Raw genomic sequence first — 27,095 nt, 5'->3', positions numbered from 1 at the left:
TTTTTTTTTTTTTTTGCCTTTTTGAGACAGGGTCTCGCTATGCATTTCAGGCTGGCCTTGAGCTCACTTTGTAGCCCAGACTGGCCTTGAACTCGCAATGATCCTCCTGCCTCAGCCTCCCAAGTGCTGGGATTACAGGCATGTGCCACCACACCCAGCTCTTCATAGCATATTACAATGTTGATTCCTCATGTATCTTTTTGATGTTCTAGATAAGAATATTGTAACTTATTACTCATAATATATTTTATATGCAACTTTTATTGGAAATCAAGTGATACCCGTTTATATTAGTGCTTTACAAATCCTAGGACTATCCTAGGGAAGTGTTGGGCGCACTCAGATTCTTCCAGGCATCACGTAATGGAAAGTGTAGATGATGAGAACAAAGCATTAGGAGTGATATATATGGTAGCAGAACCTATCCAAAGGCCTCTAAATTAAAACACATTTTTTAAACCCAAGTTATAAAGGGTAATACAGGTGTTGGCAAACTCAGAGGCTTTCAGGAGCCATAAAATGAAACCACTGAAGTTGGTGGATGTGTACAGCCTCATCCTGTCTCCAGAGGTGAGTGTACGTTAGGATTTTTGAGGTACACCTATTTTAAGCAGAAAAGGAATTTACTGGTTTCTGTAGCCGATGAAAGATGGTTAACTTACAAGATGAAAGGAACTTGACCTTGCCAGACTCTTTCCATCTTTCTCCCCCACTGATGTCTGTTTCTTGGCGTTTTGGTTGTAGGCTCTCCCTCTGCAGATACTATGGTGGGAAACGGCGAGGAAGTTCGTTTTCCTCAGCATCTGTGCCACACATGGTGCTAGGGAAGCGTCTGGTTGGCCTTATTTACAACAGTTGGTGCAGCAATCTTGCTAGTGATGTGATATTCTTGATTAGCCAGGCTTAGGGTACATGGCTCCCCTTCTGGCGAAGGAACTGTTGGTTTTTTGATGGAAAAGGAGGACTGGAGATATTTTTGGGCACACAAAATCAATAGCTGCTGTAACTCATTGTGGTGAGAAAACTTCGATTGCAGTAACGAGCTGGTGTTCAGTTTCATTTTCCTTAGCCTCCTGGAATGGCCCATCATGACATTTATACCTCAGTGGCACTATGAAGGGATATTGAAGAAAAAAACATTTATCTCCACCTTTCATCCTCACTTTCAAAAGGAGAAAATTCTAACTTTTTGGTTTTTTTCCACTTAGAAAGCAAAAGGATTTAAATGCTGTCCATGTTCATGCATTTTAGGTAGGTGATAAGAAATGAGCTTCCAGCTGGGAGCCTGAGTACACTTTGCTAACTATGCTGGTTTTACCAACTTTATGAATTTGGGTGAGTCTTTTATCTCTTCTCCATCTTTTTCATTTGTAAAGGAATCAGGTTAAAGTAAATTTCTAAAGTCCCTTCCTGCCCAAACAGCATGAGTCTAAGGAAACTAGCGACTTCCAGTGAGCCATTTTTACACTTAGAGGCTTGGATTTTTTTTTGGAAGGGACAGTGATAAGTGTGTAACACTTCGTCTCTCAGAGCTTTGGACACACAATCCCTCAAGCTTCAGAGAAGCAGGTTTGGGGTCAAGACCATCAGATACTGCCTAATGCTTCAGTACTGTAATTTCAGAGGGGTCTTAAAGAGACCTTGTAATATTAAAACTTTAATTTTAAAATTTTAAATATGTTTTAGGGAAGGTAGGAACATTAAACGTTGTGATATAAAATCCACTTGGGAGTTAAGTTTTAAACTTCGAAAGATTAGTCTGTTCGTCCCCATTGAATTTGTCCCCATAGGGACAAATCCCCATAGGGATTTAAGAAAATATTTTGGACTTTTGGTTTTATGTCTGTGATCCCCACTAAGAAGCAATTAGGTGATAAATCTGGATTTGATTTTGAGAAAAAGACAGTGAATAAGAAGTGAAGACTCCCAGGAACATGCAGGAAATTAATATTGCAGAGGTCAGGAATGGTGGCACCCTTTGGACTGGGTGGTAGAGCAGGTTAAGGAGTGTTTCTTCAGCACCTACCCAACCTGTATTGTGTAATCATCAGATATGTGCACTGTTGGTTAATTACACCCGAGTTATCCTTGTGGGAATCTTTAGTACTTGACAGTATGTTCTGTTTACAGGAGGAGAAAATGAATCCAGGGAGGTCAGCTATTCATTTCTGTCTCTCTGTGGTGATGTTACTCTTTAGTAACTTCTGTAGGAGTTGACCTAAAAAGAGAATAGAAGTCACTCATTCTCAAAAAAAATCACATCTTCATGAAAATATTAACACATTCCTTTTTTTTTTTGTCTTTTTTGAGACAGGGTCTCACTATGCAGTTCAGGCTGACCTTGAGCTCACTTTGTAGCCCAGGCTGGTCTCGAACTCACAGTGATCCTCCTGCCTCAGCCTCCCAAGTGCTGGGATTACAGGCGTGTGCCACCACTCCCAGCCGACATTTCTTTTTAAAAGACTTTAAAACAAGCGCAAATAGACACGTATATAGAAAGAAATTTATTTTCAGCATACTTCAAATGATTTTTTGCAAAATGGATGATACATTGATTTGGTGATACAGTAAAATACATTTTTAGTAAAATGGACACAAATCTTAAGTATTTCTACTACTTACCCAAGAATATCTCGTCTTATTTGTAGATAATTTTCCAAATTATTTTATAGGGAATCATTTAAGTAAGTATATGCTTGGTAATGAGTGCAGCGGCGATCGAGCCCTTCCTAAAAAGAAGCTTCAAATTGTGTTGGGTGCATAATTACACTAGGGCTACTGCACAGTGATAACAGAAACCTCCTCAGCTGACTCAAACAGTAGGAGGGATTTATTGTAAGTGCATAGGGTGTGCCGTGGGATGCAGGGGCAGGGATGCACTGGCCCTTCAGAATGGGCTGGAGTGACGGACTGCGGTACCATACAGAACCCTGTGTTCCATCTCGTATTCTCATTCATTCTCTCCCTCACTCTTACTCTCTCTTCTCTTGTTCTTTTTTTCAAACTAGGTTTCACAGTTTCTTAGTCCGTGTGGCAGATAATGGTAATAACCAAACCTCCTGAAACTACAGGTTCTCCAAGAGAGCAGTAATTAGAATCTTAGTCCCAGTTCTGCATCCACAGTGAGGGGCTAGTTGGTCCCACTAGAATCAAGTGCGTATTCCTGGGCCTGTCACCTACAGAAAGGAGCAGGGTCACAGTGACAATACAGAGTAGAAGAGAAGGGGATGCTTTTAGGAAAAGGATGCTAGGTAGTAAACCCAAGAAATATTTACCAAAGCGCTCACAAGGCACACAGTCTGATGAAGATTATAATATAGGTATTTTTTCTTACTGTTTTTTGTTTTTGAGCTAGGAACTCCCTGTGTTGTCCAGGCATATTTGGAACCTCGGGGCTCAAGCAATCCTCCCATGTTAGCCTCCTGAGTAGTTAGGACTATCCTACATATGCATGCCGTCCTGCCTGGCTATATATGATTTATACATTAAGTAAAATGTTGAAGGCAGTGTTGTGGGACAAGAGATCAGTGTCTGAACAATGTGTTGTATCTTGAATTGAATCTTGAATAATCCTGAGCACTAATTTATATAGGTATACTAATCATAGATAAAATATAATAAATCTATACTATAAATATGAATTAACTACTGATACATGTTATACTAGGACAAACCTTGAAAGCAAGATGTATGGAAGAAGGCAGACACAAAAAGTCACAAATTGTATGATAGCTCAGTTTTTTTAAAAAAATGCTGTTCATTTATACCAATGGTAGCAAACCTATGGCACACGTGCCCCAACAGCATGTTTATTATCATTGAAAATTCTAAAAGGTTCACCATCGCTGACCTATATACAATAATGAAGTATGGATATTTTATTTTTTTCTTTTTTGTCTTTTTGAGACACGATCTCACTATGCAGTTCAGGCTGGTCTTGAACTCACTTTGTAGCCTAGGCTGGCCTCGATCTCGCAACGATCCTCGTGCCTCAGCCACCCGAGGGCTGGGATTACAGGCATACACTACCATACCTGGCTGGATGTTTTCTTTTTTACCTTATTCTGTTTTTAGGTCCGTAATATTAACTGATAAGGCAGGCTCTTCCAGCTTTAAGTATAAATTAGTAGATTAATGCTATATTATAGGAAGTGAAAGTGATTTCAGAGTAAATTTGGATTTCTGAATATCTTTGTTTAACATAAGAATGTAATTATAGCAAAAACACATTCACACTTGTGCAGTTACCTGCCTCAGTGACCCGACAGTGAGGATTCAGATGGGTTAAGGTGGCTCTGCAAATAGCCCACTGATATAGCCCATCTTCAACGTATGTGTACCAGTGTAATTAAAAACTACAGTGTTTAAATTTTAAAGATATATTATCATTAATCCCCCCCAAATGCCCTCCTTCACTTCAAACACATTTCTCTCATCATTCTTGTCACTCTCTGAAGTGGTTCTAGAAGTTCTCGTTTGTATGTTTAACTGCTGTCATGGTTGCCTCAGTGTCCTAAATTGATTCAAATTGTTTACCTTTCCTAGTCTTTTTTACTGTGGGGAAGAGCCGTAAGTTGAACGGTGCCAGATCTGGTCAACAAGGTAGATGAGGATGTGCTGTAATGTTTTCATAAACCTGACAATTGGCAGTAGCACTCATTGATTTTTTGATCACCACTTTTAAAGAGTCATAAAAGAGGACTTCCACAGCTGCTCCAGAAAATGATGGGATAAGTGTGTTTGAAATGGGCGGCAATATTGCGGGGGTTACTGACAACATGTGTTTAATAGAGTTTTGAAAATTTAAACACTCACCATATATTTTGATCACATCTAATACATCACTATATATATCATTTACCTACCACTGTCTACCCAGGAATCCCTAGTCAATTACTGGACCTTCATTTCCCTCCCTTCCTTTCCAAATCTTTCTACTCCATAAAACTCCCTATCTACAAAAAAGGAAAAAACACCCCAGTCTCATTGCTGATCTTTTCCTAGAGCTGATCTAGGGCTGAATCTGAAATACCAAGACTGGTTCTTGAGGGCAGTAAGGAGAGATGACAGCTTTTGTCATATCTTCTAACCTTGCTACTCCTTTTTCAGCCCCATCTCTCTGTTATGGTCAGATTCATACCATACCTCCCATTCTCTTGAAATTGTTAGTGAAAAAGGAAATGTTAGGTGGTTAGGTTCTGTGTTATTAATACAGTTCTGTGCTTTAAGACATTAAAAGTGTGCTCTGGACTGGTCTGAGGACATGACCATATAATATTTTTCCTCCTGTGGTATCATGTCAGTTTCCCAGTGACAGCTATATTAGAAAGAAACTTTTGAAACACAAGCTACATGTACTTACTAGATCCTCTCTTTTTTCTTTTTTCAAATTTTTATTTTTATTAGTACACATTTGTAATACATAGTGATTACATTCATTGTGGGGAATTGGTACCTGTACATAGTAGATGTTAATTCTTTTTATGTCCCCTTCGATACCTTTATTCTGAAGATTCCTTTTGAAAAACAGTTCTCTAAGAGACTTCTGAAAAGCTAGCAGAGCAAGACATAGTGGGGATGTCTAACACAGACTAGAAGGACAATAAATCCTAGAAAAACCAACTTCAAAAACAATGTAAGAAACAGGAGGAAGAAAGGAATTTGAGTATAATTAGTGTCACAAGGCTAGAAAGAAAGAGAGCTTGTAGGAAACAGGAACCTACCCACACAGACCTCATTGCTTGACAACTCAGACAAATAGAAGCGAACTGATATGGTGCTCAAGTAGGTGAGAGAGCTAATGACTAGAGAAAGGCATGTGCTGAAAATTTTTTTTAAAGTCAAACTAAAAATATCAATGGTGGCAGCACAGGGCAGAAAAGAGTCCACAGTACACAGAAGTAGGTGAACCTAAGTGTTCAGGAAAAGCAGCTAACCCTAACCCTAACCCTAGTTGTAGTCCCAGAAAAAAAGAGATTACAGGGCAAAAGCCATGGGGAGGTTTTCAGAATTCATTGTTTGAAACATAAAAAGAACGTTACGGAATTTGGAATACTGGGCACACTGGTGATAACTACATTTTGTTGAACTAGCTGATAGGTACATGATTATCAGAACAGGAAAAGCTAAATATATGGAAAAGTAGTGAAGCTCAATAAATGAATATTAATGCAGTAGAACTAATGCATTTACAAAACTGACTGAGGTTATACAAAATTTCAAAAAATAAGGCTATCAGTAGGAGAAAAAACTTGTAAATAATAAATATAACTTCTAAACAATCAGGAAAAAAGTTACAAAAAACTTTACTGAACTAAAAAAGCATCTCAGTAGGTTATTGAGAGTGTATGGAAATGTGAAGTTGAATTTAAAAAGTAAAATAAAAGATAATAGGAAACAGGAAGGTAGCTCTTTTACAAATGAGAAGGTAATCTAGAGATAGAGGGAGAGGAGAGAGGAAAAGGAATAAAAAGAATTAAGGTATTATGTACATGTACCTACTCCCCACAATGAATGTAGTCATTGTGAGAGAGAGAGAGAGAAAAGGAGGAAATGTATATATGGAGTCTGTCAGAGGAACTCCATGCTGGAGGAAAAATCCCTGTCCTTTTTGAGCATCTGTTTATTTTGTTCTTAAACTTAAAGTAACAATTTCTAGCAGAAAAGAAGATTTAGAAATATGATAGTAAAAGGAACTTGGGACCTTAGGAGAAAATCTACATGGAACTAAGGGAAAGCATTAGGTTCTTAAATAACAGACCATGCAATTTCCTACAGATGGAGACTTTCTGAAAACGTCAGCAAAAGTAGTTGAACATGGAAGAATTTTTTGAAAGGATATTTCACTACTAAATAATAAAATTAAGTTTTCAGCACTATGCCATAGAACTTAGTGCAGTGACAGTGTTCCCAATTGTCTGTGCTGTCCGTAACAGTGGCCATTAGTCACACGTGGTCATTGAGCCCTTGTAAATTCTTTTCATTTAAGTTTAAATAGGTATGTAACGCTAGTGGCTACTGCATTGGACAGCATAGCTTTAGACCATGATACAGATCACAAGATGTTCACAGGGAATTTCATTAAGTATTTCAGACTTGACTAGGAAAGGATGAAGGAAAAGGAGAGTAAGCAGAAGGCAAACATAACAATGTAAATTTTACATCACTTCAGATTTTAACCTTCTTAATTCATAAGTTAAAAACAAGGAGAATTAACATTTGAACATCTGGATATTTTCTGATCAGGAAAAACAGTAGAAAAAAGCAAAATTAGTATTGGAGATGAATGGCAGGGTGTATTATTAGTCTGCTGCCAGTGTTACCTTCTGTAGAGAAGAGTTCAGTTGGGGGTAAAGGCAGAGAGTAAAGTGATTTCCAGTTTTACTCTCTATAGTTTAGTATATATTCATTTATCACTTATGTGAATCTTACAATAAAACAGCATGCAAGTATATATTTTATAAGTATATGTATATAATAAAATGTGGAAAGTAGAGGATGACTGAGGAAAATAAGGTTCAAAGATTTCTTAGAAGAAAAAAAAAAGAAAGGAAGTAGCTTAGGTACTGTCTCAGTTTCTTTCCTCATTGCTGAGAAAAATACTCAACACTCAAAATTAAAGGAGGAAGGGTTTGTTTTGTCTCATAGTTTGTAGAGGTTGTAGTCTCTAGTCAGCTGGCTCCAAGGCAGGGCGCATGGCAGAGAAGAAGCAGTCCATGGCAAAGCAGGGCAGGCAGAAGGCAGCTAGCAGTGAAGTAGTAGCAAGTGACAGCAACAGTCCTCCTTCTATCCCTTAAATTCTATCCAGGCTACATGCCTTTAGGGCAGGTAGCACTCACATCTAGGCTGGACCTTCCCATTATCCACACCCAGAAGTAGGCCAAACCAATCAGTGAGCTAATTCAGTAATTACATGCCCTTAATCCTAGCATCACATACTCTGGATTCATCCACTTCTGAAAAGCCCCAAATATGACCACCTGAGGCTTTGGGGGGACATCTAGACAGAAGCCATAACAGATAACTTATATTTTGTTTTAAAGAGAAATACAGAGCATTCTGTATTTGCTACATAATTGTTAATTTGAAAAAAGAATTATTAACAGTAAAACTATAGGATGATAGACTATAGCATAAATGCATTGTTTCTAATGTTTATGCAGATAGACTGATGAAATTGCTAATGTTTATGTAAATGGAGTGATGAAATTTATCAAGTAAAGTGCTATGGTAGTAACTGATTCAGTAACCCCACAGTCTAGCTGGGTGTGATAGCACACAACCATAATCACAGCTGCTTGAGAGGCTGAGGCAAGAGGATCATAAGTTCCAGACTGGAAAATTTAGTGAGACCCTATCTCAAAAAGGGCTGGGGGTTTCACTCAATAGTAGAGCTCTTGCCTAGTATGCAGGGGGCTCAGGGCTTGATACCTAGCAGTAACACACACACACACACACACACAATTGATGTAAATTTATTAAGGGACAAACCAGTCTGTCATGACCAAATATTAGGAAAAGCAGTCCCAGCATAAATAAAGTTGATTTCAGAGAAAAACCAGAGAAGCTCTTAGAGCTCATCATTTGCCATATAACAGAAATGATGTAACTGTAAAAATAGAGTTGTATTTAAGAGATATAAAATATGTATAAAAAGTAATGGAAATAAATTTGGATACAGTCACTTGGTTTTGCCATTAATCACCCCTGTGACCTTGGTCTTAACCTTGCTGGTCCTCAGTTTTTTAGGTGCAGTGACCTTAAGTTTTGCCCCAGTTTTAAGTTCTGTGAGGCAGCAAAATCCTAAGGGTAAACCCAGCCTGGGCAACTTAGCAAGACCTTGTCTTGTAAAAATAAAAGGTCTGGGGATGTCACTCAGTTTTCCCTGAGTTCAGTCCCCAGTACCACAAAAACAAAAAACAGAAAAATGAAGTTCTTTGAGATTTCAGCATTTCACTCTCGGAGTATGAAAATTAAGCAAAAATTAAGAATGCCAAGGAGAAAATACTACTAATTAAGATGATTTCACTTATTTCCTCCTTTAAAAAATGGATGTAGAATGATTTTGAAAACATGTTTGGAGTTTCTCAGGGAGCTCAAGGAAATGATCATCTTTTTTCTTGTTTATGCTCTGAACATTGAGACACAACCCCAAAGGAATTGCACAGGGATCCTAAAACTCACATTTTTTAGTGATAAGGCTAAGGTGAAAGAGATGCTTTAGTGCGCAAGCCACATGGGTTTGCTAACTGAACCCCAGAATTAGATTCCCCACCCACTCACTCATCCAGGGTAGCAGTAGCCAAGGTGGCATGGAAGAAACCATGAGAATTTGGGAGTTGTTTATGAAACTGCTATCGTGGAGCTGAATTGATCACATACCCTTTTATTCTTCCCAAATTTGCCACTCAGGTAAATGAATCATCATTCTCTTCCTGAGGTAAAGAAATTAAAGGGTAGAAAGAGACCAATAATAGTTAGAAATCTCTCCTTATAGACACCAGAGAAGAAGGGAAAGCTGTTTCCCTTTAATGAGTACCACATCTTATGTACTGAAGAAAAAACCGAGATAAGCATAAAGAAGAAAATTCACGTTGGTCATAAGCTCACTAGTTAAACGTAACTGCTGTTATAACGTTTGGTGACTGTTGAGACCAGCCTAGGCTGCAAAGTGAGCTCAAGGCCAGCATAGCAAGAACCTGTCTCAAAAAGACCAAAAAAAAAACCAAAAAACCCAAAACCCCATTTGGTGTCTCTTCTTCAAGACTGCATGCTATATAGATAAATTACAGGCAAGAAATGGAGTCAGATATGCGTATGGTATGATAATTTCCAAAATGAAGCCACTGTACTGTGTCACTCAAATTACTTATGGGCCCTACACAGTAAAAATGAGTATCATAGTAGGCATACCTTGTGGGGTGGCCCGACTCAGTGGTTTTTCCTCCTGAAAATTCTTCCAGTTCCCAAAGCTGCACCTACAGCAGTCTGCCTCTTACTCTGCCTCTCAGGGCATAACTGGGTTGTCCAGGGATACATACCTGACCCAAACTGGATAGGTCATATTTTTTTATCCCAAGTATTTGGCATTTGGAAATGAAATCAAAAGGAGAATCACTGTAGCTAGTCCCCCTTAAATCCTTGAATTGCAGCTGAGACCTCCAGTGCTGCTTCATGTTCCTGCTCCTCTTTAGCCTTGTTAAACTCTTGTGAGGTTTTTGTTTTCGTTTTTATCTTAGACTGAAAAATGAAATTGAAAAGATTTGTTGGTAGCTTTAAAAAGAAATTTTAGTTTAAATCTTAGGGGGCCGGGAATATAGCTCAGCGGCACAAGTGCCTGCGTGGCAAGCTCAAGGTTCTGAGTTTGATTCCCGGTACCAAAAAAAAAATAAGTAAATCTTAGGAACTTTTTCCAAAAATATGTTTCTAAGGAGCCTATTGTGCAAAATGGCATTTGACATTTAGGTTAAATTTAAGGAAGATCAATGAGTTTCCAATAGGTGGAAACAGAAAGGACTCAAGAGAGAGGGAAATGTATGAAATGTTTTTCCAGGGAGATTTTGACTACGGCAGTTCCTCTAAATTTTTTCTGTTGAGGTGTGCTTACTGCAGTCCAGTGATTCTCAGTGGGTCTCAATAAGCCACCTCCTTAGAGTGCTTTTTAGAAAACTCTGAAGGTGTTTTAATTGCCATAGTGACTGGGCTGCTACTGACAGATGCCTTATGATGTGTGAAATAGTCCAACTGAATGAAGATTTGTTACCCTCCCCCATAACTTGTGTCCCTTGCCTCAGGCTAATCCACCTACAGATGTGTGTAGTTTTGTAATACATGCTAATATTGAAAAATCTGATTGAGATATTAAACAAAAAGCTTAAGTTAGAAGGTTTTTGTTTAGCCGTTTTTTGTTGCTGCACAATAAAATAGCACACACTTAGCTGCTTGAAACAACACTCATCTATTAGCTTGCAGTTCTGTAAATCAGAAGTGAGGATTTTATGAGTTTTCTGTATAGGGTCTCACAAGAGTAAAATAAAAGTGGCAGCCAAGCCAGCTGGTTTATAGGGATGCTCCAGGGAAATAATCTGCTTGCACACTATTGGATTATTGGTAGACTTCACTTCCTTGTAGTTGGTGACCTGATGTCTGTATTTGCTTGCTGGCTTTTGGTTAGAGGTCCCTCCCAAGCTCCCAGGGGCTGCTGTCTGCTCTTGGTACATGGCCCCCTCATCCGTTTTTTGGACAGAAATTGCATATTGAATGCTTCTTATTCTTTGACATTTAGGTTAAATGTGTATAGTTTTGTAATACATGCTAATATTGAAAAATCTGATTGAGATATTAAACAAAAAGCTTAAGTTAGAAGGTTTTTGTTTAGCCTTTTTTTCTGCCACTTGCCAGAGAAAATTCAGCTTTTAAAGTGCACTCTCATAATCTCTGTATCTTAAAATCAGTTGACTGAGATTAGTTGCATTTATGAAATACCTACTGTACAGTATCTAGATCATTGGTTGACTAGCCGAAGAACAGTGATCTTAGGGGATCATCTTTAGAATTCTGCCTACTACTGTTGGTATAAAGAAGCTTAAGTGAAATAAAGACATTTTCTCAAAACAATTTATTCATTCTGCACATTCTTTTCTGAAAGTATTAAAGGAGTTCCACTTGCATACTTAGTTGAAAAGGTTTCAATATGTGTTATTACTGCAAAAGAAATGAGACTAGTTGAAAATATGTGACAGGAGATTTGAGATTCCTGATCAGACTTCATTAAATTAGTAGAGACACTTGGAAGCCTGAAATTTCATTGGATTTCTTTAATATAGACTACTTCAATAATATTGTGTGTTATTGTCTCTGTGTTTGTACAGGAAATCTTGGTTATGAATTAAAAATTTTATTTTGAGATAGCTGTAGTTTTTCATTTTATCCTAAAAGTATCCCCAGTCTGTTACTTAACCGCTCTGTGGCCCCTTGCATTACTATTTTTCTTTTCTTCTAATTCATCTTCTATTTATTCTTATACTGTTTTAAAGAAGAAGATCTCCGAGGTCTCTTTTTAGAGACGAGTTGCCTGTATCTCCACAGCATTTTAAAACAGAACAGTAGGTTTTCTGTGAACTGTCTGGTTTAGTTTTTTCTACTTTGTCACGCTTCCGTTATTACTTATCTTACCACTGTTTTTTGTTGTAGTGTTAGTCCACCCCTCTGTTGTTTTATTCACTTGTACTTACTCAGAGAGGCTTTTTTTTCCTTTTGCAGTATTGGGGCTTAAATACGGGATTTGCACACTGAGCTACATCCCCAGCCCTTTTTTTTTTTTTATTTTGAGACTGTCTTGCCCAGGCTAGGCTTGAACTTGCGATTATAGACCTGTGCCACCATGTCTGGCTCAATAACTTTATTTTTAAATTCAGATTTATTTATCATAAATTGATATGTACATCTGGCTAATTATGTTTTTATGTCTCACATTTGCATATTGAAATACATACTTTTAAAAACAAATTATTTTCATTTCTTTATATATCAAGACACTTTAAAAACTTTGTGTAGATAGGTCATATCTATGAGTTTCATTTTAGGGTGGTAGAGGAGGCATTTTAAAATATGTGTGATAAAGACAGGAAGGTTTCGGCTGTTAGACCAACTGTTCTATCACTGAGTATAGATGATATCCCTGAACTACTGTCAGTCTTTCCTATAGTGTCCTTTCACCAGGGATCAGCAGCCTGCATGTCTTGCTGCTTGCAGGACTAGAATGTAGGTACTGCCATCTGTCTTCTAATCTCAAAAGGTGCCTCTCATTCATGTCCTTCATTCCTCATTTGAATCTAGATATATCATTTCGTTTTCCTCAACTTTGCAGCAAGACGTTCAGATTATAATGTTCACACACTTGAGGTTCTTTAGCAGTGTTGTCTTTTTGAAAAACATTGTACAGTTTGCAGCATGGTAGTTCTTTGTTCTCTTCTCAGTTAGCAGTACATTTGTGCAGATTGCTTTTTAAATCCAAGGTCTTTTCCCACTTCCCTGACAAAGAACAAAAGTTTAGCAAAATAATAGTTTTTGAGTACAGAGTCTGGTCAGAAGTACTGTAGAAAAGAAAAAAGCAATAGAATAAAAGTAAAAGCCAGGTTCTTGATCCTAGCCATCATTTTCTATGTTGGGCACATCATGCAGCTTCTCTGAGTCTTGGTTTTTGCATGGACAAGTAGAGATACAGTATCTGTCCTGCCTATCTGCCAGGGCTCTTATTAGGATCAAATAGTACAATGACTGCTAGAGAAGTTTTGTAAAAATCCTATAAAGCATTACAATAGCCATTAGTTCTTACCATCTAGAGTAGCTTTGATCATCAAATCAATCTTGTAGATGACTGCAGATTAATTTTTTTCTATTCCATCACCAGGGCTAAAGCAATACTGTATAGTTGGAAAGGGACTTACAAGAACTAAACTGGCCAGTTGGGTGGCCATTGAGATGGAGTGCAGATGGCAGTAAAATATGTATTTCACTCCAAATGTTTGGGAGTATAGAGATATAATGTAACCAAGTATAAATATTAACTTCTGATAAATAAATCAATTTAAAAATAAAATCACTGAGCCAGCTAGTGAATATAAAAATGAAGAAGCCTACCCAGGTATTGTGGCACATGCTTGTAATCCCAGTATTCTGTGAGGCTGAAGCATAAGGATTGCAAATGTGAGCCTAGCTTGGGCAACTTAGTGACTTAATGGGACCCTTTTTCAAAATAAAAAATAAAGGTCTGAGGATGTAGCTCAGCGCAAAGGATTTAGTACTCAGTAATGCAAAAGGGAGGTAAGGAGGGTAGAAGTATCAGCAGGACTTGAATATCACTTGGACTTGGAGGTGAGAAGTTGAACGCAGCAGAGTAGGAGTGGATAATTACTAAGCAGAGCAGGTAAGAAGGAAGGACCACATTTGAGACCGGCTGTATTCAAACTGCTGCTGGTGCATAGGTAGATATGTCCATGGCAATTTGGAATAGGACCCTGGAGACGCAGGGTTTGGAGTCAGACCAGGAAGTACCTCTGCAGTGAGGTCATGTGCAATGCAGGACCCGGACTGAGGATGGAGCCTTGGAGAGTCAGTGTCTTCAGTGAAGGGCCTGCCAGGTGAGAGGAACAGCAACTGCCCTTCTGACTTTGTGTTCCCTAGTCTGACATGTTCTGGAGAGCATGGAAGATAGGGGATGTTCTGTGTGTCAAAAAAGAGATCTTTACACCTGATGAATGGCTAAGCAAAGATGACATCTTCCTTAGGACATCTCCCAAAGATGTACAAACTAAAAATGAGCAAACAAAAACTCAAGCAAGAGTTCACATTTTGTTAAATAGCCTGTAGCCAAGTTTAAATATGGAGTATTGGTTTTTCAAATGCATTAGTGTCAGTAGCCACTGCTTTGGTCTTACTGAAATAATAATTTACATGTATGATACTGTAATACTGTTGATCCTGATTAATGCTCTCCCCTCTTTTTTCTCTCTTAGATTTTACATTGTGCTATTGGTAAGTATGGAATTTCTCCCTACTTTGTAAAGTGGGTTGTCTTTTTTTAAATCATACATGAAAGCTTGGTTCTTATTGAATATTGAAATATTGAAAAGTCAAACCATTTCGTCATAGGTATAAAATTGCTGAAGTTGAAATGGCTTTTGCTTTCCTAAATTATAGGTACTATTTAGATGTTGTCACTGAACGCTATGTCACAGCGCTTTTTTCTGTCACTTGGAAAGAGGCATCTCACCTTCGCACAAGGGTGATAGAGAAACATGTATTTGTAAAAATGTGACTTGGGCTGTAATGCTGGGCTTTGTTGGAAAGTCCTCTCTGTGATCACTTAAATGCTATATTTTTATCCTTAAAGTGGAAGCACCGTGTACATTGCCTTCCAAATGAATGTTATACATATGTGAGAGTATAAAGGGTTCCTAACACAAATGTAAGGAGTTTTTGCTAAAGCAGAAGCAGTGTGTTTTCCTTTTTGTTGGTTAGGGACAGTCATCACATTTTGCCCTGGAAATGAGGAATAGCTTCTTGTATGGAGAAACCACATCCCTCTAATTAAATAAAATTTAGTTCTGCCCCCAGGCATGGTTGTGCATGCCTGTAATTTCAGCTACTCAGGAGGTTGAGGCAGGAGTATTGTAAGTTCTAGGCCATCCTGGGAAATTTATTAAGACCCTGTACTTGTCTACTGTGTATGGGGCTCTGGCTTCAAATTCCCGTTACACAAAAAGAATGAATCCCTTTTGGAGTTGATAACCACCCCCCCCTCAAAAGCAGACCCACAAGTTATCTTTGCCATGTGATCCACGTTTGTTGTCAGAAGGAAGATTTGAAAATGATACTTATTCAGAAGCACTAAGGTCTAAAAACTTGAAAACTAAAAAACCCAAACCATTATGGCCCTTATCAGTTTAATGCACAACTAAAATGGGTGCTTACTGTATTCGGGTGGCTGGGCTTGGTGATAGGGAATTCAGAGATAAAGAGGCTTATAATTGAGAAGGACACAGAGGTCAGACACCACAGCCTATCAGCTGGGTCTGGCAGAGGTCACTGTTCTATGTGGTCCCATTGCTAAGGAAAACAAATTGTCTTCATAAAGTGTTGCACTTTGCTGTTTCCCACCTGTTACCTAGGGGCCCAGGGTAGAATTCAGGGAACCCTCGAATGATATGCAGGATTTTGTGTGTCTGTTTACTTGGGGAAAGTGGAAGGAGGGAGAATTTACAGCTTTCATTAGATTCTCAGAGGAATTTGTGATCCCCAAAAAGCTAAGAAAACACTGCCTTTATAACCTTTGAAGGATAGTTGTGAAAGGAGTTAGACTCATCTGTCACATTGTCTGCTTTCCCATAGGGTAAGTGTACTGGTCCGGGTTACACAACTACTGAGAGTTGTACCTCTTTGCAGCCAGATCTGATTCCAGAGCCTGCCTGGCTCATTTTATAACAAATGAGTTTAGCTTATGTTTAATCTCTATATACATTTCATTTTTAGTCCTTTATCTGCAACTTTGAAGTGAAAATTTTTATTGCTTCTTAAGTGTTAAAATTGTCAGTGTATGCTTACAGATTTTGAGATATACTTGGCCAGAGAGAGTTCTGGAACCACTTCAGACCTTCTCTACTTGATTGAATCCCATACCTCATCTCTTCCCCTCTTAACCTTTGCTGCTTCTTCATAGGCATCATGGACTGCTATAGCACACTACAGGTGGTTCCTTACTTAGGATGGTTAGATTTATATTATTTCAGCTTTATGGTAGTACAGAAGTGGCATGCACTTGGTAAACACTGTGCTTGAAGTTTTGAATTTTGATCTTCCCTGGGCTAGAGGTGTACAGTATGGTACTCTAGCAGTACTGAGCCACAGGAGCTAATTGCAGTTCCCAGTCAGCTTCATGAGCACCAGGGGAAAGAACCAATGTGCTACGGTGCACTGTGCTGCCCAGCTGTGATGTTCAATAGGTTAGGTGTATAAAGTGCATTTTCAACTAACAGTGTGTTCACCTTATGATGGATTTGTTGGGCCATAACCTCATCGTGACTTGAGGAGCATCTTTCCATAAGCTGAGCGACTTATGAACAACAAACATTTGTTTCTCACAGTTCTGGTGGTTGGGAATTCCAAGATGAAGGTGCTGGCAGATTTGGTGTTTGGTGAGGGCCTGTTCCTTATGAATGATGCCTTTTTCCTGTGTCCTCACATGGCCGAAGGGTCAAATAACCTTCCTCAGGATTCTTGTACAAGAGCACTAATCACATTTGTAGGGTCTCCATGATTTGATCAGCCCTAATGACACCACCACTTAATACAGAGTCTGCCAAGAAATATATACACACTTTAGAAAAAGAAAAACTTGTATAAATATTTTAATACTGAATTTATTGAGACACCATGAGATTATTTATTAGAATGGTGAATTGCCACCTGGGGGTAACCTTGGTCATTAAGATTGCTGCACATGCATTTGCAGTTTCTTCTCTAAAGGCTGGCAGTGTAGTGGGTTTTCTGTGCCACACGACATCCTGTAGGGCCCACCATGCAAGGGTAACACCATCTGTTGAAAAAACATTGTACTATTTTTCTTTTCCTGAAATGTGAATAGATTTTGTTGGTGGACTCTACTGTTAGGGGATTAAGTTTCACTGTACTAAATTGGGGGGAAATACAAACATTAGACCATGGCACTGAGTATGTGTACTATTATTTTAGTTATATTTAATTATGTTTAATACCTAAAATCAGTTTGTCTTAAAATATATTCTTATACCTCTGTAATATTTTTGGCCCTGAAAATAAAGTTCCTTACAAGTGTATTTTTTCATTCATCCTAAAAATACTGAATTCCTGGCAGGCCTGGTGTCGGCTGCAGTGATGGGCCGCAGGAACAGAGGTGACAGCCAGTCTTAGGTTTGGGAAGCCTGTGTCAGGCAGGCACCCTGTGGCTCCTCCGTTCTGATGCACCCGAGGACTGGCACCCATGCATGTCACACTCTCCCTGGCATGATTTGTAGACAGTTAGACACCCCACCACCGCCACTACCGACTGCGACCTTCTGGGAGGCAAAGTCTGTTTGATTCATCTGTGCTCGGCCAGGCCCCTCTGTAGCAGCAGACACACGGAGAAACTCAGAAGCCCTGCTTCTTCCCTGAAGGACTTGTTCTGTCAGGGCATCTCCTGCATCATCACCTTTTACCATCTCCTTACCTTTTCCTTCTCAGTTCGCAGAGCTTAGAGCACTGCATTAGAAACGATGTTTAACCTAACCTTTGACCCTACATCCACCTCCTGCTGCCTAATTCCTCTCTACCCTTTTACCAAATGTGTGCTAAACTCTACTCCTCACTGCCACTTAAATCTGAACCCAGTGTTGGGCATTTGCCCCATTGTTCTCTAAAAATTACCCTCTAATCTAAAATAAGCAGCAGTGTCTACTAAATTCAGTGGACATGTTTAGAACATGTTGAGCTTCTTGGCTTCACTGGGCTCCTCGGAAGGCTGCCTCCTTGAGATCCTGCTCCTTCAGTTTCCACTGCACAGAGCTCTGCTGGTTTTTCTTATCCCCAGTGGTTCTTTTCTTTCTTCCTTGGATACCTCTTTCTTTCCCTGACCCTGAATTGTGTATGTTCTCGGGATTCTGTTGGGACTCATTGCTCTTCCTCCTAAACACATGCTCCTGGGCACACTCTTTCCTTGTGGGGCGTGAGAGACTCGTGACACCTTCTTCTCCAGTTCCCAGCTACACCCGTACCCATATTCCAAATTCCTCCATTAACCTCGTGGATATTCACTCCTGCATGCACCCAGGCCCCTCTTCAGCAGGACCAAGGCTCCCTAACTTGCTCTGCCTCCTGAATTCTCTTTGTCAAGGTGCCCATCCTGGACCCATCCTAGACCTGGATCCTGTGCATGGTACCTCCTTCTCCCTCACCCACATAGCTACAGCCAGGCGGTCACTGGGGTTTGTCAGTTGTATTCCTTAAATATTTCTCAGATTGACTTGGTTTTTCATCTCTGTTGAAGACCTCAGTATGTCTGATACAGATACCCAGAGAAGTTTCCCTGAACCTCCAGGAATATATTTATAATTAGAGGCACCATTTATTATTTACTGTGTTCCAGTGCTTTACATTCATTATCTCATTTACTTCCCATTTAACAGTTACAAGATTGAAGTTTAGAAGGTTTTTTGTTCTCACCACAAATAAATGAGTGTATATATTCATAAACATTTATTTATTTATGATACAGCATTTCTATACTTATATCTTAAAACATCATATTGTATACCGTAAATTTATAGATACATTTTTTATGTTGAATTTTTTTATTTTAAAGGTTAAAAAAACGAACAAAACAACAATGAAGACAAAATCAAAACAACACAAAAACAACAAAAACGATACATGACCTCGAAACAAAATGATAGGAATTAACAACGGTTGCTGCATTACATACTGTTATCTTCATACATGTAATCCCAGCACTTGGGAGGCTGAATCAGGAGGATCATTGCAAGTTGGAGGCCAGCCTGGGCTATAAAGTGAACTCAAGGTCAGCCTCAACTGCATAGCAAGACCCTGTCACAAAAAGACAAAAAAAAAAAACCATAAATTTATATTTTTGTCAGTTGAAATTTCTGTTTCATATCATGTAAAGTTCAGGCACCCAGTAAGCCTAGAGCCATATCATAAGACTCTGGCTTCTGGCTCTTTGCTTTGCACTGTGGGCTTTTGGTTAAAGGACAGTTGTAAACATGCCTGTGTAAAACCTTTCACTGGTTTAAATTTCTTCCTGCCCTGGACCCTGCATGCTTCTCTAGCCTTACCTGCTCCACTTCTCTGCCTCCCACTCCATGCAGCAGCAGCCTTGACTGGTGAACTGGCCAACTGTCTGCCGCAGCGTTGTTTCTGTTGTCTGCATCTGTGCCCTGGCTTTGCTTTGCCTGGAAAGAGCGGAGTGCTGGGCCAGCTGGCCAACTCCGCTAGTCTGCTGTAAGCTTCCTACCACCTGCTGGCTAGGTGAGGTACTGCTCATTGTTCATCACTTGACTCTAAGGCCCTGTGCTGATTCTCTTCTAATACTCTCGACATTGCATTATGTATGGTATGGCATTGTACTTGTGCTCCTTGTAATACTGTGGAATATTCTGAAAGCAAGAACTGCTTATTAATGATCCCTATGTCCCAGTTCATCACAGTCCATGTACCTAGTGGGAGCTTGGTGAACATTTGATCAGGAGGTCACCAGATTCTGGTGCATTTCTAAAACCTGTTTCAAAAATGATTTTAGTTCCTTAAAGGAATTAATGGTAAAATAATAAATAGATTGTTTCTAACAGTAGCCTAAAAGCAGTATTTCACTTTTTTACCTATAAAACTTTCTTTTTGACCAGGGGTATAGCTCAGTGGTCCACCACCTTCCTGGCATGCACAAGGTCCTGAGTTAAGTTCCCAGTACCAAAGAAAACTCTTTTTCTTTCTTTCTTTCTTTCTTTCTTTCTTTCTTTCTTTCTTTCTTTCTTTCTTTGTTTCTCTTTAGCTTTTTAATTTTTTGGTGCTGAGGACCGAACCCAGGGCCTCCCACTTGCTACACAAGTATTCTACCACTGAGCTCAATCCCAGCCTCTCTTTATTTTGAGACAGGATCTCACTGTGTTGTTCAGGCTTGCCTCGAATTTGTGACTGTCCTCCTGCCTCAGCCTCCCAAGTGCTGGGAGTGCAAGCATGCACTGCCACACCTGCCCTTAGTTTATTTTTCCGTAGCATTCTAAAAGTTTTCACTACAACTTAGTCTTTTAGGAACTTATTTTAGAGCCCTGAGATAGTTTAATTTCATGTAAACTAATGAAAAGTATGTGCCTCAGACAGATTGGGGCTACTTAATAGCTGTGTAACTTCCATGAACTAACAACTTTTGTTCATCTCTGTTTCTTTCTCAGTAGAAGGAAGATAATAATACCCACTTCATAAGATTATAGTGCACAAAAACACTTAGCACAGTGTCTGAAACAGCCATGTTGAAATCTGCCCTGTAAAATAGTAAAATACTCAATTCCTGGCAGGCCTGGTGCTGGCTGCAGTGAGGGGCAGCAAGAACAGAAGTGACATCCAGTCTTAGGTTTGGGAAGTCTGTGTCAGGCGGGCATCCTTTAGCTCCTCCGTCCTGATGCACCGTAGGACTGGCACCCATGCATGTCACGCTCTCCCTGGCGGATTTTTATTAACTATAACAATTTGTCATAGAGTATTATAAGTTTTATTCTGTCTTTAATATAATGTTCAGTGATTATATAAACATAACTCTAGACTTATGTAAATGTAACTCTTTCATAGTCTTACTTTTCTTAAATTATAAATGCTTTGTTGGTGAGCACCTGAGAGCCGTTTATTCTTAGTATAGTATAGGTTGGAGTTACACCCTGTTCATGGTTTTGACAGTGAAGTTGGCAGGAATGGCCTCCAGAAACAAAAACCTAACACCTAGATGAGGAGCTCATCTCAGTGAAAAGTCAAACTTTTTGTCCTGCAAATATGTCCCACCTTGTGGCTTTTGCAGAGTAGGTTTTTGTCCTCCCTTGCTAGTGAAGGGATGGATTTCTCAAGTGCCATAGTCACAGTCCTCGACATAAGACTTGTAGTGCTTTATGTTTTCTCAGTGTTTTTCCCTTCAGAAATAAGGATTTTAAAAAACAAAGTAGAAACAGCCACCTCTCTTGAGGGCCCACATTTCCTTCTGAGTACCTTTTTCCCAAAAATCCTTCTATGCGCCTCAAAAAAAAAAAAATATATACCAAGAAATAACCAGAACCTGCCTTGGGACTTAAAACATATCATAAGACTACAAAGAAGAGGTGTGGTTTCTTTATTCACATGAACATCTTGTGTTAAAAGCAGTATTCTCATTTTTCTGTGTTGTGTTCAACAGGAGAATGTGGAGGAGGTGTATGGAGCCTGGGGGTGGTTTGCTCTGCCAGTGTGGTCCCCCTTTTGTTAGGGTGGAAGTTACAGGTCTAGGGCCTGAAGATGAAGATACTCTTGATAAGATGTGACATCAAGCATTTGGCAAACTGTGTTGGAACTTGTACTATCAATTGCATAACTGAAAGTTCTTTTGATTTGTAAAACTGGGTGGGAGGTTACCAAAGCCAGCCTTCTCCTTTGCAGTTCTGCCTTTGCTGTTTATTCAAGTGCAGTAGTTTTCCAGCATCCTGATCCAAAAAGCTCTGTGTCAAGACCATACTGTCCATATTCAAACCTTGTTCTTTCTCAAATCAAGGTTAAAGCCTTCTGACCTGCCTACCTTAGCCTCTCTGCCTAGGCTGTATTTTATTCTCTTGCTTCCCCATCAGATTTTTTTCCTCTCTCCTCTCCCAAATAGGGAGAAAAGGAAAGGAAACATAATGCTGGCACCTGCATCTTGTGCTCCTGATTCACAAGGCTGCAGCCCTTATTCTCTGAATAAACTGATTCTTCACACCTCTATCATTTTGTATGTACAGTTTTCTTTGCCAGGAACATCCAGCTCTGTTAGTTGTTCCAGCTCTGTGTGCATGTCCTGAGATGAAGGGAAGGAAAAGAGAAGTAGATCATGCTCACTGAGACCCTAGAGAACCTGCACAGGGCGGGTAGAGACTTCTCCAGACCTCACAGTTGTTGCCTGGCTCCTACCAAGTACTCAATGAGTGCTACTCAAGTACTGGGTAAAGCATAATTCCTTAAGAGTGTCTCTATGCCAGTTGCAGTCAGAAGGGACAGCCATGAAGAGAGCCCAGGGAATTGTCCCTTATGCTGCCCATGCAGGAATATCCAGGGTTTGGTTTAATTGGAAACTTGTTTATAAGATAGTTAAAACATCTTGTCTATAAGAAAATAATAGCCCACTGTCCTGTCCATGAAAAACAAAGCTCAGGCAAGCCCTACTGGAAGCATTTCTAGTTATATGACAAGTTTCCTGTTGGGCCTAGTTTACACATCTGCAGACTAGGGTGTTGTATTAGCTATTTGATCATCCCCAACATTCCTTCTAGCCAGATGCTCTGAAATTCCTTAAAAAAGGAGTGTATGCTACATGTTTTTACATGGGTAGTACATGTTCATGCTACATGTTATGAGTACTGCTTGATATATATTGAAAGTCATGTCACAAAGCAGAATTCATAAAGGAGAAATACAACTTTCTATGATAACATATTTAACACTGTCTTTCACTAGATGGCACCCTTGTATTAGCAAGAAGACTTCGTCTTCAAGTTACAGGACTTGTGGAGGCCTTCTGTGAGAATAGATAGCAGTGAATCAATAGCTGAAACTGAGGAGTAAGTTAAGAGAAAAGAAAAACATGTTTTTCTGTCACTAGAGTCTCTTTACCTCATCATTAAAATGTGAGGTAATGAAAATCTGCAACTTTCTTATATTGCCCTGGAGATTATTTTATAAATATTTCTTAATTATAAAATATATTTAAAATTAAAAATGAGCTTACTTTGCTTTATGAGAAAGGATGTTGTATTTCACAAGTCCTCTGCTGAGATGGTTTGTGGTTGTATGAAGTTGGTAAATCTTCCATTTACATTCTTAGCTTCAAAAGCCAGATTAGTCCAAGGAAATTAGAAACACCATCCAGTGACCAAGATGACTAAATTCTGTTGCGCTCCAAAGTGCGAGCGAGTCATTTTTAGTCAAAAATTTGATTTGTGATTCTGTAGTAGAAGTTCAATGGTCAAATAACTTACTAAATAGATGGAGCAAGGAGTATATTTTCATTTTCATTTCTATCATGACAGATGTTATGGCATATCTTTTCATATGCTTACCTGCCATCTGTGTATCTTTTTTGATAAAGTGTCTATTTGGGTCATTTGTCTTTTTTGAAAGAGAGAGACAAGAGACAGGTACAGGCTGTGTCTTTCAAGCTGGCCCCAGACTCAATTCCTGCTTCAGCCTCCTGAAGGCAGGAACTACAGGCATGTGTTATTCTTTTTTTTTTTTTTTTAATTGAGATTTTAGAATTATTTCTGTATTTTGGGTAGAAATCTTTCATCAGATATGTGTTTAGCAAATATTTTCTCCCAGTCTGTGGCTTGTCTTTATATTCTCTTAATAGTGTCTTTCACAAAGCACAAGTTTTTAATTTTAATAAAGTGTACAACATAACCATTTTTTTCTTTCATGGATGATTCATTTGGTATTGTATCTAGAACCCAAGGTTACATAGATTTTTTTTCCTGTGCTTTATATTTTACAGATAGGTCTGTGATTCGTTTTGAGTTCATTTTTGTGAGCAGCTATCTCTAGGTTCATTTCTTTACATGTAAACATCCAGTTGTTCTAGCACCATTTGATGAAAAGACTATCCTGTCTATGTTGAATTTCCTTTTGTTTGTCAAAGGCAGTTGATTATAGATTTGTTTCTGGGCTGTCAAATCAATTGTGTCAAAGTAAGTCCTGAAACCTGGGGGTGTAGTGTAAGTCTTCCAACCTGCCCCCTCCCCAAACCCAAAGTTACAGAGATTTTTTTTTCCTGTGTTTTATATTTGACAGATACCTCTGTGGTTCGTTTTTGTAAATTCTTTGTCTTTCCACATAAACTTTAAAATATAAGATAGTTTCCTAGGATTTTGGTTCAAATTGTGTTGAATCTGTAGATGAAATGGGGAAGATGGCATCTTATTGATATTTAGTCTTTCAATACACAGACACAGAATATCTCTCCATTTTTTTTCCAGTACTGGGAATTGGGGGATTGAACCCAGGGAGTTCTGAGCTACTTTCTGGCTCCTTTTGCTGCTTTTTTTTTTTTTTTTTTTTTTAATTTGACACAGTCTCACTAAGTTGCCCAGGTTGGCCTTAAATTTGATCCTCCTCTATTCCGAGCTAGACGTTCTTTGATTTCTTTCATCACTGTTTTGTGGTTTTCCACATACAAATCCTTTACCTGTTTTGTTAGAGTTATACCTGAGTATTTTTCTTGGGTGTTACTATAAATGGTATATATATTTACTTCTAAGTTCCAATTGCTTATTGTTAGTATATACTAACACAAATGTAATACTTTTACATTTGGACCTTGTATCCTGGGATCTTTCTATACTTGCTTATAGTTCCAGGATTGTGTGTGTGTGTTCCTAGGGACTTTGTATGTTGAGAATGATGTTGTCTTTGAATAAAGATGGCTTTCTTCCTTGTAGTCTGCGTGTCTTTTCTTTTTTTTTTTTTTTGTCTTATTGCATTAGCTACAACTTTCATTATGCTCTTTATTCAGTAAGATAAAACTATTCTTTGCTCAGTTTTCTCCCTAACCAATTATGAAGGAATATACATTTCCTACTTCATTTTTATCAATGTATAAAATTCAATGTAAATATTCTTTTTTTAAATAAAGGTCTTCTGTGTCATTTTGAATAAATATTCAATGTAGAATTGAATATTTATTCTACATTGAATAAATATTGAATATTGAATAAATATTGAATAAATAAAATAAATTCAAAAATTCTACATTGAATAAATATTCAATGTAAATATTCTTTTTTTAAATAAAGGTCTTCTGTGTCATTTTTTGTCCACTGGACTTGTCTAGCACTGACAATGATAATGTTAAACGTCCCCAATTTTTAGTTAAATTTCTAATTTCCTTAGCATCTTCTATAGCATTTACTTTAACAGAAGTTGTTGCTGTGTTAATTTAGAGCACAGATATTTGTAACTCTTAACTTCTTTTTGGCATTAAAACAATGTTTTCTTTGTTAGGTGTAGTGCTTTTTTGCCTTGAATTCTACTTTGTCTGATACTGGGACCATAATCCAGACTTCGTTTTGCCTCTATTTGCCTGATATACCTTCGTATATTGTTTTATTTGTTTCCTCTTTAACCCACTTTTGTATTAGCATAAAGTTGGGACCTGTTTTGTTATCCATTTTGAAAGTCTGTCCTAAAACATGAGTTAAGTCCACTCATAGTTACTGATAGGACAGACGTATTTAGTCTTGCGTTGCCAGATTGTTATAATTTCTACATATGCTATATTTTGTTATATTTATCTACCTGGTATGTTTTCTTATTTATTCCTCTAGGTATTTAGAAGATTTTTAATTTAGTTTTCTTAGTGCTTACCTTTGTATTTATATGCTTTTAAATGACCTTAGTGCTCTTTTTTTAATTTAATCTTTCACTGTATAGCTATAATAATTTATAAAGCTATCTTCTAACTCCCACCTATTGCAGATACAACAATCAGTCTGCTTATTCTGCTTTCTTCTTTTCCTTTTCCCATTTTCTACTTGCATTATTCCTTCCTTTCAGATCATATAAATATTTATCTATTGTTTTACTCTGTGCCAGCCTTTTAGCCGCAAGTCCACACTTATTAAAAGTCTACACTACATTAAGTATTCACTGTCAGTCCTTTTGCTGAAATTCCCCACCACCTTTTAGTTGGATGAAGATTATGCTGTAACAGTGTCAGCTATGTGAAGAGTCAGAGATCTTCTCCTACTTACGAGCTAGTAAGTTAGTTGATTGCTCTTTCAAGGATGGTGGCAGAAGACATAAGACTCCTGGGTCAGAGATTGGACTTTATTACTCATGACAAAAGCAGCAGACACAGCTCCCTGTTCGTTTGTATTTGTTTTTCATGTCTCCTCCAGCCTATGAGGATGATGTAAGTGGGTTTCTATCTATGTCTAGACATGCAGTGGTTTGTATTTCAAAAGAGAGTGCAGAACTCAGGGGATCTACTGCATTTGTAATTAATGGAAGAGCCTTATTTAGGAGAAGGTGCTTCCTGATCCTCTGAGGATTATTCCTGAAGGTACAACTCGAGGAAACTTCCTGGGAAGAGCAGTGAACGCATTGCTTTTGGAGCATCCTACTAGGGCTGTGCAGGATGCTGAAGGCCTTGGCAGGTTATCCCTCCTAGAAAGTCCAAGAAGGGCTGGTAGCATGGGATTCTCTGAGTTCACACGTAACTTTTTGTAGCTTTTGTGTTTGAAGGACTAATTTGCTAGACTCAAAATCCTTAGTTTATTTATTCTTATCTCACATTTCTTGAAAATGCTTTTTCGTTCCTTTTATATGGTAAAAAGACCCCGTATCTGAAAAAGACAAGATAATTAGCTTGGCATTGGACTTCCCAAGAAGTAGTAGTTTTACTAGGATATACAGAGTTGACTGTTACAGGACAGTTTTCCTACTACTCAGTAAGCCCTTCTAGTATGTAGATTTGGGCTTTCTTTTTCTGGAAAGTGTTATTGGATTACAGTTGCAAATTTTCGTTTTGTTTCAGTATTCTGGTTTTCTTTTTCAGAAACTCCAAATATATGTGTCTTGGCTCATCTGACTTCTCTTGCAACTACTTTCTCTCTGATCCCTTTTACTTTTTTTTTTTTTTTTGGTTTTTCTCCGTTACCGGGAACCGAACTCACGACCTTGCGTCTGAAGGACTAATTTGTATTTGTTTTTGCCAGGCAGGCGCTTTGCCGCTGAGCTAAATCCCCAGCCCCATGATCCCTTTTACTTCTTTTTTTTTTGTCCCTTTTCATTCGCTTATTTTGCTT

The 27,095-nt window shown here is 38.5% G+C and overlaps 1 protein-coding gene across 1 annotated transcript in view; it reads left to right on the top strand.

Moving 5' to 3' along the window:
- Positions 1-27,095, top strand: part of Hacd2 (3-hydroxyacyl-CoA dehydratase 2) — a 90,662-nt gene that overhangs the window by 3,508 nt on the left and 60,059 nt on the right. Inside the window, exon 3 of the mRNA XM_005386528.2 lies at positions 14,517-14,535. Coding sequence (XP_005386585.2) covers positions 14,517-14,535 — 19 coding nt within the window. The remainder of the gene's footprint in view (positions 1-14,516; positions 14,536-27,095) is intronic.

The sequence above is a fragment of the Chinchilla lanigera genome, unplaced genomic scaffold (assembly GCF_000276665.1).
Source record: "Chinchilla lanigera isolate Chin_1 unplaced genomic scaffold, ChiLan1.0 scaffold00026, whole genome shotgun sequence".
In the NCBI taxonomy this organism is placed as follows: Eukaryota; Metazoa; Chordata; class Mammalia; order Rodentia; family Chinchillidae; genus Chinchilla; species Chinchilla lanigera.
This window is presented reverse-complemented; position numbering and strand designations above follow the sequence as displayed.